Source organism: Oryx dammah, unplaced genomic scaffold (assembly GCF_014754425.2).
Source record: "Oryx dammah isolate SB20612 unplaced genomic scaffold, SCBI_Odam_1.1 HiC_scaffold_5, whole genome shotgun sequence".
Classification (NCBI taxonomy): domain Eukaryota; kingdom Metazoa; phylum Chordata; class Mammalia; order Artiodactyla; family Bovidae; genus Oryx; species Oryx dammah.
In genome coordinates, this window is record NW_024070189.1 from 68,811,243 (window position 1) to 68,825,516 (window position 14,274).

The 14,274-nt window shown below is 36.6% G+C and overlaps 1 protein-coding gene across 1 annotated transcript in view; it reads right to left on the minus strand.

The window, feature by feature from the left end:
- Positions 1–660: 660 nt before the first annotated feature.
- GCSAML (germinal center associated signaling and motility like) overlaps positions 661–14,274 on the minus strand; it is a 48,173-nt gene continuing 34,559 nt past the window's right edge. The window contains exons 4-5 of the mRNA XM_040240357.1: positions 3,733–3,761; positions 661–2,825 (exon numbers count right to left, since the gene is read on the minus strand). Of these exons, the coding sequence (XP_040096291.1) occupies positions 2,592–2,825; positions 3,733–3,761 (263 nt within the window). The 3' untranslated portion in view covers positions 661–2,591. The remainder of the gene's footprint in view (positions 2,826–3,732; positions 3,762–14,274) is intronic.

The following is a 14,274-nucleotide window of genomic DNA, read 5'->3' on the forward strand; positions in this document are numbered from 1 at the left end:
TAACACTTCGAGCACCACTGGATCTGCTGAATCATAAGGTCCAAGTGGCAGAGAGCAGGCCTGATGCAGAACTGTCACTTGTCTTGGGCCCCACTAAAAACTAGCAACTTTTCAGGACACTCCATAAACAGACAAGAGCTGCAAATCCAAATAAAGAGTATGTTATTAGCAAAATCCACAAATATTGTGTCTTCAAAATTCCACAGGCATTGGATCTCTTTTTTGTTTATAGTAGTAGCCAGATGCAACAATTTATTATTTACCTCAGAAATAATATCTCAACATCCCCTATACCACTAGATGCCTAGATATTTCACTAACATAGAAAATCACTGAATTGTAGTAAAATTTATTTCTTACTCTTGAGACACAAAGGTCTTACTGATAAGTCTTCAAATCCCAAAGATTGCCAATAAGTCATCAGAAACTAGGAGAGAGGCATAAAACAGGTCTTGGGAAAATAGAAAACCTCTGGCTTACAATTTGATCTTGAGCTTTGCAGCCTCCAGAATTGTGAAAAAATAAAATTTTGTATTGAAGCTACCTAGACTGTGACACATTGGCAACCCTAGCAAACCAATACATCTGAGTACTCAAGTAAATATATAGCAGCTTTATTTATGTCAAAACTATAAATGCCTCACATACCCATCAGCAAATAGATTAAAAATTATGAGTTATTCATTCAGTAGTATACTAATAAAAATGTCAACTACTAATATAAGGTGAAACATTCATTATGCTGAATGAAAGACAGCTTATACATTAAAAATAAATACTGAATTTCCACAAGAAATAGGGTACGATTTACAACCAGGTCACATCTATGCTTTTAGATTTTTATATTTCTTTTACTAAACAGTAATATTCATTGACCTATTGACTGCCCCTTCTCCTATAATTCCAGATTATTAAGTATATTAAAATGAGTCATTATCTTGAGTATAGTATTTATTACATGTGAAAAATAACTACAAAATCATACAGAGAAAAAATAATTTTGTTCTTTCATAAAGTTGACTGATTTCTACAAGGTAAAACAATTTTGTCATTTCTGAAAGTTGACTGATTTCTACAATAAAAAACTAGTTTTGTCACCTCCTAAAGTTGACTGATTTCTACAATATCTCTATATCTATCTCTATATCTCTATCTCTTTTCCAGAATTATAAGATTTCTGTTAAGTTCTCTTTCCACACATTGAAATCTCTTTAAAGGAACATAAGAATTTACCAAGAATAGAGCATCAAAATTTGCATAAAACCCAATAAGTTATACAACTTGTGTATATACGAGCAAGTGCTCAATAAATAGTAATTATCTGTATCTTATGTTATATGAGATCATTCCTAATAAATAAGGTAAGTTATATTTTGACATGACCTATTACATTCTGTTAATTTATCCATTTTCTCTGTTTACCCACTCTCTTCCAGGTAGAGAGTGCCTGTAAAGGAGGCAGCAAAGGAGCTCCAATGTAGAGAAGTGTCTCAGTTTACATTTTGTTAGAGATTATTGTGCATAGAAGAATAACAGACATTATTTTAGAGTAAGGCTTGTATTAAACTAATAACTAGAAACCAGATTCCTTCCTACAGCACATGTTATTTTAATGAAAAAGTATGAAAAACAAAAACAAAACAGAAAGTTAGCTGACATCTATCTATTGATTTATCCTTGCCAGTAATCTAAAAGGTCAGTATATTGTAGCTATATAAAAATTAATTATTGATGTTTTGTCAATTATGTCCTTTATGTCCTCAATAGGAAGTTGGCAAGTTGTTTAGACTCTCCTTGAGAATGAAAGTAAAAATAAATGGGTTGTTTACCAATTTGCCTGGATTTTAAAGCCAGACGCTATTCTTCCTTCTTCATTAAAAATAACTAGTATTTAAATTAACTAGTATATTGTGAACAAAACTGTAAGTACAAGTATGCTTTTAGTTTTTAGTGAACTTTGAACAGATTTATCTGATTTACTATCAGAAAGAAAAACACTGGGCCACTAAACCTCATTCCTTTTTTTAAATTGCACTCAGCTTTTCCTTTTAGAAAGGCCAATATCAAAACCCATTAATTCTTAAACTGCTACCACAAATTTACATGCAAAAATCTCCAGTATGTGGAAAAGGCAAAATTGAAGTAAATATTCAGTTAGCAAAGATTCTGGTCACTGGTCTTATTATGTTAAGAATTTATTGAGTAGATTATACCTCAAAAATGAAATAGATAATTAGGAGTGTGAATGCTGGCCTCTGAAATTTGGAAAGTAGAATTGGAGTTGGATATTCTAAGTCACATATGTATAGATGTTTATTGTTCTAAGGAGGATCCCCTCTACAATTTCCACATCCTTAAACCTTACAAACAAAAAGAGGTCAAATATTCTATATCATTATATCAACTTATGTGGCTTTACCCAAACCACATTGATGAGATGTTTCAGTTTCTTAATGTGGTACTGTGAAAGAATATCATTTATAAAATCTGGCCAGAAATAAAAGTTGCATGTACTGCTGAAAGAGAAAGACTCCCCTGGAGGTCACCATTTGGTCATCTTTATTACTGGAAGATGATGAGGCAGGAGTATTCTAGTGAGGAAGCACAATTTCATAATCGTTCTCAGCTGTACAGGAAGTAGATCTGATAGTGCAAGGTTTCTTGAGAAGGGCATATTCTGTTTCTGGCCCTTCTCTTAATGGTCTCACTCTCGTTGTGATGTTCTCATAACCATCATCACTGGAGTTCAGGGAGGGTCTCCGATAGGGCCTATGATTAATGACAGTGTAGCATACTTCTTCACAACCACTGACATTCTCATTTTCCTGCAAGTACAAAGAAAAAAGAAATCAAGGATCTAGAATCAATCATCAGATTTGAACTCTGTACTCCACTACCCGTCCTTTTTTCTTGTCTAATGATGATCTTGCACCTCAGGTATTCAAGGCCCTTTCTCCAAGCCCTGATGTCTTAAAGACTTCATTTTAGCAATATATCCTATGCTTCAAACTACCACTAATTCTGTTTTCATTTCACTACAAATAATAAAAGAGAATAACAAGACACTGTTATCTCCCTGAACATCTAGAGAAAAGTAGTTGTATAGTTTATGTCACACATACTGAGGTATAATATATGCAACAATCAGAATCACAGATCTATAAGTAATTAAGCAAATTGCATAACAATTCTTCATAGGATAAAATTTAATATAATTAAGAATCTAAATACATTTTCAATTGTATGGACCATGAAAGAAAAATTAAAATACTGCTAATTAAATCAATAAAATGTTTGTGATACAATATTAAAAAGAATAAGTGTTTTTTCATCTGTTGATTGATATCCACCATGTTTATAAATATAAAATCTAAGTCCTGCACATAAAGATTAACAGGGAATGTGGAAAGCTGAAAAATAATGTTTTATGGTAGTCAGATTGTAGTTGCGAATTTTATTTACTTTTGTTATAGTAGCTTTGAAAATTAAAATAGTAGACTTGGTAGACTTAAGGAAACAATACAAACTTACTAATCACCTAAATTTTGTTAAAATATTTTTATTTTTTTATTTCTACTTTTGCATTAGAATTTCCAGGAATAATATTTAAACTATGAAAGTCTTTGATAAATCCATTCAGAAGTTGCATGTTAAGGAAGATATACAAGTAGGTTTATATGAAGTTGTCTGTATTTTGCATTTATCACACAGATGTAACAGTGATTGTATTACCTGATTAGAAGTGAATGGAACACCTTTACCTGGAGGGTAAAAATAAAAAGAAAGCAATCTAAGAGTTTTGGAACATCACAAATTGAGGGTAAGGAGATAATGAAAGGATAGGAAGAAATGATGAAACTTCAAAAAGGTCCACTGTCTAAACATGTCATGATTCCATGTTGTTATTGAGGTTCTTAAGGAAGGACACATCTTTTGAGGCAACAATACTATCTTTCTGTGTAAATGATACATACCAAAGTTGGTGACTAAAAGTAAATTTTAAAGCTGGATAATAAAATTTTGTCCATAAATATGCTATGACAATACAGAATGGCAAGTATAAATAAAAAATAATTATGGCTATAAAATTGATATAAATTTTATAAAGTTATCCTAGGAAAATCATACACCTCTTAAGATGAAGTTGTTATAGGGATAGGTACTGACATAACAGAAGTAACTATATCAAATTAAATATAGATTCAATTTGATTACAGCTATAAATACTGAATTATACATGTTAATCTAAGGTTCATTGCTAATATTTTAAATAAATATGTTAGAACTATAGGTTACTATATTTAGAGGACTAAATATAGTAAAATCCCAATTTGTAAAAGGAACATTGAATGATTCTTAAATCTACAACCTAATAGGCTTGAAAGTGATTGTGAGCAAAATCATAGAATATGTTAAATAAACAAATTCTGTATAACAACAGTATGCTAGTAATTTTTAACACCTCATTGTTCTTCACACAAAAGTCACATTCAATGCAATGATTTCAAATATGAAATATTATATTATCCACATAATAATATTTCTATAAATATTATAGTATGTAATGAATCAATTAACCAAATATTTTTTTAAATTAGTATTGTTTTATAATCAGAAACTGAAGGAATTATGTAGCTTGAGCATAATTCAATTTTAGCATTAGTGACAATTTGGAGAACCAAACACAAGTATGAAAGACATGAAAAAAAATCACACACCAGTGGGTGAAGTGGTTACAGCTTTTGGTGCTGAAAATGTTAACATATTTAAGAACAAGCATGTTTATTCTAAGGTTAAAAATGTGAAACATGCCATCACTGTGCTAAAGGTCAGCTAAATTCATATCCAGAGTAGACTTCTTATTTGAAGTTAGAACATTGAAAAATATATATATGAGGCTTAGAACCAGAATGGAAATATATGAGAAAATTTCTGATGACTGCAATTAATCTGAATTCCAAACTCCAAGAAAGATCATTGTGTCACATGAGGTGTTCCCTCTAGTCTTAGAGAGTGGGACTCCTCTTTCCTTTTGAAAACCCTGAAATTTATCTTGCAAAGGAAGGCCAGCCAGTATCTCTTACCAAGAATACATTATATTATTCATACTGAAGATAAAAATCAGATCCAAACATACCCTTGACATAAAGTAGATTATAAAAGAAAGATAGGATGGGGAGATCACTTTCTCCTCCACAAATTCATCAAAAGAACATTTGAACACTCAGCAAATTCCACAAAACAACTTCTGAACACTGGCAGAGGACACTAGACACCCAGAAAGGCAGCTCATTGTCTTCGAAAGGAGGTAGGACAAAATATAAAAGATAAAAAGAGAGACAAAAGAGTTAGGGATGGAGACCAGTCGTGGAAGGGAGTAGTAAAAGAGAAGTTCCAAATGCCAGGAGGTGATAAGACTCTCACTGGCGGGTCTGTGGGGAGTCTTGGAATCTCAGAGGGCAACATAACCAGGTGGAAAAAATAAATAAATAAAATGCACAGATTACGTGCCTAACGGCAACTCCCAGTGGAGAAGTAGCCCAGATGCTTGCGTCTACCATCAGCAAGCAGGGGCTGAACAGGGAGGCACACGCTGCTTTGCTTAGGGTAAAGACCAGGCTTGAATGCCCTGAGGGCAATCTGAGAGAGCTAACTTGAGATAGCAATTCAAACTGAGGGATAGCCAGAGAGAGAGAGAAAAGAGAGAGAGAGAGAACTTTCCTGCGAAAAGCCCTAACCTTAGGCACTGCTGGCCTGCTCACAGAACAAAGGACTGAGTGAATACTAGAGGAGAGCTAGCCAGCAGCGGACCGGCCCATCCCCCGCTGGAGGCACAGAGGCAGGTGGGCAACAGCCAGAGCTAGAAAGGGGCAATCTCTGCCCCAGAGATGGCATCCTCTATTAAACTGCAAGCAGGCTCACAGTTTCTAACCAAGTCTTCCTGGGATCCTGGATGGTTGACATCCACCAGGAGGGTCGCAGCCAGAGATCAGCTCCCCAGAAGAGACACAGGACACACCTGAGATGGCACTCCCACTGGTGCACCCAGGAAACTGAGTGGCTGGGACGTGGGAGGCGATAAGACGCACCGCACCTGGGGAGTGTGTGCTCGCCAAGCACCTGGTCGTTTGAGCTGCTCAGACCTGGGAAGGGCACAAATTACAGGCCCAACTGAGCCTGCACCTTTGTGGAGTACCCAAGAACTTGAACCTGAGCAGTTTAGACCTGGAAAGTGCATGAAACCCATGGCCTGCTTTAGACAGTTCCCCTGCAGAGCAACCTGGAGCCTGAGCAGTGTAGACTGTGAAAGCACACATTCCGTGAGTGGGGGCAAACCCAATGTAGCCAAAACACTGTGAGCACTCCCCACACATGCCAGTGATATTTGTTTGCAGTGTTCCTCTCTCTCCACACCACGACTGAACAAGTGAGCCTAAATAAGTGACCACCTTCGCCCTGTTGTGTCAGGATGGAAATTAGACACTGAAGAGACTTACAAACAGAAGCCAAAATAAACAGAGGGAACCAAAATAAACAGAGGGAACCACTTTAGAAGTGACAGGCGCAACAGATTAAAACCCTGTAGTTAGCACCGATTACATGGAAGGGGCCTATAGATCTTGAGAAGTATAAGCTAGAACAGGGAACTATCTGAAACTGAACTGACACCACACTGCCCTCAACAGCTCCATAGAAATTCCTACATATAATTTTACTATTTTCAAATTTTTTATTTTCTTTTTATTTTTAAGTCCTCTTACTCCCTTAATTTTCATTTTTATATCCTGCTATTACCTTGCCAAAAAAAGACCCTATTTTTAAAGGAAACTTCATATATTTTTTAATAATTTTTGTGATTTTGTTTTGCTTTTTTTTTTTTAATTTATTTATTTATTTTTAATTTTTACTTTACAATTCTGTATTGGTTTTGGCATAGATTGACATGAATATTGTATTTTTGAGAGCCTAACCTCTACTCTAGATTTTTAATCTTTGCTTTTTAGTATTTGTTATCAATTTTGTACCTCTAAGAATCCAATCTTCAGTACCCATTTTTACTTAGGAGTGTGATTACTGGCTTGATTGCCCTCTCCCATTTTGACTCTCCTTTTTCTCCCCTAGGTCACCTCTATCTCCTCCCTCCCCCTTCACTTCTCTATCCAACTTTGTGAATCTCTTTGGGTATTCTGGGCTGTGGAGAACACTTAGGGAACTGATTACTGGCTAGATCTGCCTCTCTGCTTTTGACCCCCGCCCTCACTTCTCCTGAGGGTCACCTCTATCTCCTTCCTCCTTCTTGTCTTCTCTGTGTAACTCAGTGAACCTCTCTGGGTGTTCCAGGCTGTGGAGAACACATAGGGATTTCATTACTGGCTAGATTGCTCTCCCCCCTTTTGATTCCCCCTCTTCTCCTCCTGGTCACCTCTATTTCCCTCCTCCCTCTTCTCTTCTCCATGTAACTCAGCTAACATTTCTGGATGTCCCTCATTATGGAGAATCTTTTCTCCATTTACCTAGATGTTTTATCATTTGTGCTGTATGGATGGAGAAGTCTTGAAGCTACTGTAAGAATAAGACTGAAAACCAGAGGCAGGAGGCTTGAGTCCAAATCCTGAGAACAACAGAGAACCCCTGACTCCAGGGAACATTAATAAATAAGAGCTCATCTAAAAGCCTCCATACTCACACTGAAACCAAGCTCTGCCCAAGAGCCAACAAGTTCCAGAGCAAGACACCACACAAATTCTCCAGCAACACAGGAACATAGCCCTGAGCTTTAATATGCACACTGCCCAAAGTCACACCAAACCCATGACATCTCAAAACTCATTACTGGACACTTCATCGCACTCCAGAGAGTATAAATCCAGCTCCACCCACCAGAACACTGACACAAGCTTCCCTAACCAAGAAACCTTAACAAGCCACTCGTCCAACCGAACCCACAGGGAGGAAACTCCATAATAAAGAGGAACCACAAACTGCCAAAATACAGAAAGGCCACCCCAAACACAGCAATATAAACAAGATGAAAAGGCAGAGAAATACTCAGCAAGTAAAGGAATATGATAAATACCCACCAAACCAAACCAAAGAGGAGGAGATAGGGAGTCTACCTGAAAAATAATTCAGAATAATGATACTAAAAATGATCCAAAATCTTAAAATGGAGTTACAGATAAATAGCCTGGAGATAAGGATTGAGAAGATGCAAGAAATGTTTAACAAGGACCTGGAAGAAATGAAAAGGAGTCAATCAATAATGAATAATGCAATAAATGAAATCAAAACCACTCTGGAGGGAACCAACAGTAGAATAATGGTGGCAGAAGATAGGATTAGTGAGGTAGAAGATAGAATGGTGGAAATAAATGAAGCAGAGAGTAAAAAAGAAAAAAGAATTAAACGAAATGAGGACAACCTCAGAGACCTCTGGGACAATGTCAAACGCCCCAACATTCTAATCATAGGAGTCCCAGAAGAAGAAGACAAAAAGAAAGGACATGAGAAAATACTTAAGGAGATAATATTTGAAAACTTCCCTAAAATGGGGAAGGAAATAGTCACCTCAGACCAAGAAACCCAGAGAGTCCCAATCAGGATAAACCCAAGGAAATACTCAAAGACACATATTAATCAAATTAACAAAGATCAAACACAAAGAACAAATATTAAAAGCAGCAAGGGGAAAACAACAAATAGCACACAAGGGGATTCCCATTAGGATAACAGCTGATCTTTCAATAGAAACTCTTCCGGCCAGAAGGAAATGGTAGGACATACTTAAAGTAATGAAAGAGAAAAACATACAACCCAGATTACTATACCCAGCAAGGATCTCATTCAGATATGAAGGAGAAGTCAAAAGCTTCACGGACAAGCAAAAGCTGAGAGAATTCAGCACCACCAAACCAGCTCTTCAACAAATGCTAAAGGATCTTCTCTAGACAGGAAACACAGAAAAGGTGTATAAACTTGAACCCAAAACAACAAAGTAAGTGGCAATGGGATCATACTTATCAATAATTACAAAAATGTAAATGGGTTGACTGCCCCAACCAAAAGACAAAGAAAGACTGCCTGAATGGATAAAAAAACAAGACCCCTATATATGCTGTTTACAAAAGACCCACCTCAAAACAAAGGACATACAGACTGAAAGTGAAGGGCTGGAAAAAGATATTTCATGCAAATGGAGACCAAAAGAAAGCAAGAGTAGCAATACTCATATCAGATAAAATAGACTTTGAAATAAAGGCCGTGAAAAGAGACAAAGAAGGACACTGCATAATGATCAAAGGATCAATCCAAGAAGATATAACAATTATATATGCACCCAACATAGGAGTACCGCAATATGTAAGGCAAATGCTAACATGTGAAAGGGGAAATTAACAATAACACAATAATAGTGGGAGACTTTAATACCACACTCACACCTATGGATAGATCAACTAAACAGAAAATTAGCAAGGTAACACAAACTTTAAATGATACAATGGACCAGTTAGACCTAATTGATATCTGTAGGACATTTCACCCCAAAACAATGAATTTCACCTTTTTCTCAAGTGCACACGGAACCTTCTCCAGGATAGATCACATCCTGGGCCATAAAAGCCTTCCTAAATTCAAAAAAAAAAAAAAAAAATGAAATCATTCCAAGCATCTTTTCTGACCACAATGCAGTAAGATTAGATGTCAACTACAAGGAAAAAAACTATTAAAAATGCCATCATATAGAGGCTAAATAACCAACAAATCACAGAATAAATCAAAAAAGAAATCAAAATATGCATAGAAATGAATGAAAATGAAAACACAACAACCCAAAACCAATGGGACACTGTAAAAGCAGTGCTAAGGGGAAGGTTCATAGCAATACAGGCTTACCTCAAGAAACAAGAAAAAATGTCAAACAAATAACCTAACTCTACACCTAAAGCAACTAGGAAAGGAAGAAATGAAAGAACCCCAGGGTTAGTAAAAGGAAAGAAATTTTTAAAATTAGGGCATAATAAATACAAAAGAAACAAAAGTTACCATAGCAAAAATCAACAAAGAAGCTAAAAGCTGGTTCTTTGAAAGGATAAATAAAACAGACAAACCATTAGCCAGACTCATCCAGACACAAAGGGAGAAGAATCAAATCAATAAAATTAGAAATGAAAATGGAGAGATCACAACAGACAACACAGAAATACGAAGGATCATAGAGACTACTATCAGCAAGTATATGCCAATAAAATGGACAACTCAGAAGAAATGGACAAATTCCTAGAAAAGTATAACTTTCCAAAACTGAACCAGGAAGAAATAGAAAATCTTAACAGACCCATCACAAGCCTGGAAATCGAAACTGTAATCAGAAATCTTCCAGCAAACAGAAGCCCAGGACCAGACGGCTTCACAGCTGAATTCTACCAAAAATTTAGAGAAGAGCTAACACTTATCCTACTCAAAATCTTCCAGAAAACTGCAGAGGAGGGTAAACTTTGAAACTCATTCTATGAGGCCACCATCACCCTAATACCAAAACCAGACAAAGATGCCACGAAAAAAGAAAACCACAGGCCAATATCACTGATGAACATAAATGCAAAACTCCTTAACAAAATCCTAGCGAACAGAATCTGATAACATATTAAAAAGATCATACGTCATGACCAAGTGGGGTTTATCCCAGGGATGCAAGGATTCTTCATTATTCGCAAATCAATCGATGTAATACACCACATTAACAAATTGAAAGGTAAAAACCATATGATTATCTCAATAGATGCAGAGAAAGCCTTTGACAAAATTTAATATCTGTTTATGATAAAAACCCTCCAGAAAGCAGGCATAGAAGAAACATATCTCAACATAATAAAAGCTATATATGATAAACCCACAGCAAACAGTATCCTCAATGGTGAAAAGTTGAAAGCATGTCCCCTAAAGTCAGGAACAAGACAAGGGTGCCCACTCTCACCACTACTATTCAACATAGTTTTGGGAGTTTTAGCAACAGCAATCAGAGAAGAAAAAGAAATAAAAGGAATCCAGATTGGAAAAGAAGTAAAACTCTCACTGTTTGCAGATGACATGATTCTCTATAAAGGAAACCCTAACGACTCCACCAGAAAATTACTAGAGCTAATCAATGAATATAGGAAAGTTGCAGGATATAAAATTAATACATAGAAATCCCTTGCATTTCTATACACTAACAATGAGATAACAAAAAGAGAAATTAAGGAAACAATTCCATTCACCATTGCAACAAAAAGAATAAAATACTTAGGAATAAATCTGCCTAAAGAAACAAAAGACCTATATATAGAAAACTAAAACACTGATGAAAGAAATCAAAGATGACACAAATAGATGGAGAAATACACCATGTTCATGGATCAGAAGAATCAATATAGTGAAAATGAGTATACTACCAAAAGTAATCTATAGGTTCAACGCAATTCCTATCAAGCTACCAACGGTATTTTTCAGAGAACTGGAACAAATAATTTCACAATTTGCATGGAAATACAAAAAACCTCGAATAGCCAAAGGCATCTTGAGAAAGAACAATGGAACTGGAGGAATCAAGCTGCCTAACTTCAGGCTACACTACAAAGCTACAGTCATTAAGACAGTATGGTACTGGCACAAAGACAAAAAATAAAAGATCAATGGAACAAAATAGAAAGCTCAGAGGTAAATCCATGCACCTATGGACACCTTATCTTTGACAAAGGAGACAAGAATATTCAATGGAGAAAAGACAATCTCTTTAACAAGTGGTGCTGGAAAAACTGGTCAACCACTTGTAAAAGAATGAAACTAGAACACTTTCTAATACAATACACAAAAATAAACTCAAAATGGATTAAAGATCTAAATGTAAGACCAGAAACTATAAAACTCCTAGAGGAGAACACAGGCAAAACATTCTCTGACATAAATAACAGTAGGATCCTCTATACCCACCTCCCAGAATATATGAAATAAAAGCAAAAATAAACAAATGGGACTTAATTAAACTTAAAAGCTTTTGCACAACGATGGAAACTATAAGCAAGGTGAAAAGACAGCCTTCAAAATGGGAGAAATCATAGCAAATGAAGCAACTGACAAACAACTAATCTCAAAAATATACAAGCAACTTATGCAGCTCAATTCCAGAAAAATAAATGACCCAATCAAAAAAATGGGCCAAAGAATTAAACAGATATTTCTCCAAAGAAGACATACAAATGGCTAACAAACACAGGAAAAGATGCTCAACATCACTCATTATCAGAGAAATGCAAATCAAAACTGCAATGAGGTACCATCTCACACCAGTCAGAATGGCTACTATCCAAAAGTCTACAAATAAATGCTGGAGAGGGTGTGGAGAAATTAAAGAAACCATCTTACACTGTTGATGGGAATGCAAACTACTACAGCCACTATGGAGAACAGTGTGGCGATTCCTTAAAAAACTGGAAATAGAACTGCCTTATGACCCAGTAATCCCACTGCTGGGCATACACACCGAGGAAACCAGAAGTGAAACAGACACATGTACCCCAATGTTCACTGCAGCACTGTTTACAATAGCCAGGACACAGAAGCAACCTAGATGTCCATCAGCAGATGAATGGATAAGAAAGTTGTGGTACATATACACAATGGGATATTACTCAGCCATTAAAAAGAATGCATTTGAATCAGTTCTAATGAGGTGGATGAAACTGGAGCCTATTATACAGAATGAAGTAAGTCAGAAAGAAAAACACCAATACAGTATATTAACACATATATATGGAATTTAGAAAGATGGTAACCCTATATGTGAGACAGCAAAAGAGACACAGATGTATAGAATAGTCTTTTGGACTCTGCGGGAGAAAGCAAGGGTGGGATGATTTGAGAGAATAGCATTGAAACATGTATATTATCATATGTGAAACAGATCGCCAGTCCAGATTTGATACATGAGATGGGGTGCTCAGGACTGATGCACTGGGATGATCCTGAGGGATGGGATGGGGAGGGATTGGGAGAGGGGTTCAGGATAGGGAACACACATAAACCCATGGCTGAATCATGTCAATGTATGGCAAAAACCACTACAATATTGCAAAGTAATTAGCCTCCAATTAAAATAAATAATTTTTTTAAAGAAAGAGTATATTTTCCTTTTTATTTATGCTCTTAATATGTATTCACAACATGCCCAAATCAAACAAACAAAAGTGTGAATTCAGCAACACTGTGTTGTTATTGAACTGATTCTGTGAGTCCTAGATTATGAAAGAAAGCACACATATCGTATGGAACCAAATGAATGTCTAGATACTGATGCACTTAGCAGAAAGTCTGGACTCAATACTGCAATTCACAGAGTTGAGAGGCACATCTAATTATCAACTAGAGTGGCTGCCTAGGAATTAATCTCAGTAATGGCCTGTATAAAATGGCATTACTGCTTCAGGTTGTAATTGTCTCCTATTCCTGCTGCCATGAAATTAAAAGATGCTTACTCCCTGGAAGAAAAGCTATAACAAACATACAGTACTAAAAAACAGAGACATCACTTTGCTGACAAAAGTCTGTATAGTCAAAGATATGGTTTTTCCAGTAGTGCTATGGTTGTGAGAGCTGGGCCATACTGAAGGCTAAGTGTGAAAGAATTGATGCTTTTGAACTGTGGTGCTTATGAAGACTTTGAGAGTCCCTTGGACAGCAAGGAGATCAAAACGGTCAATCTCAAAGAAACTAGGCCCAGAATACTCACTGGAAGGACTGATACTGAAGCTTCAATACTTTGGCCACCTGATGCTGTTAGGGAAACTAAACCTCCTGTGTAGCTCAGTCAGTAGTCTGCCTCCAATGCAGGAAAACTGGATTCCATTCCTGGGTCAGGAAGATCCCCTGGAGAAGGAAATGGCAACCCACTCCAGTTTCCTTGCCTGGAGAATCCCATGGACAAAGGAGCCTGGCAGGTTACAGTCTATGGTGTTGCAACAGTCGACCATGACTGAGAGAGTAAGTGCGCGTGCACACGCGCTCACGCGCACACACACACACAGTCTTATTTAGGCTTCAGAGGCAAAGCAGAGCCGGCCTCTGACTTTGCTTCTAACCTGCCTGGCCACTGCCCTGACTAGGACTGACTGGGAGTGACTGCCTGCTGTAAGTGCAAGACTTTCAGTCATTTCAGTCAGTCAGTTCAGTCCCTCGGTCATATCCAACTCTTTGCGACCCCATGAATTGCAAAACGCCAGGCCTCCCTGTCCATCACCA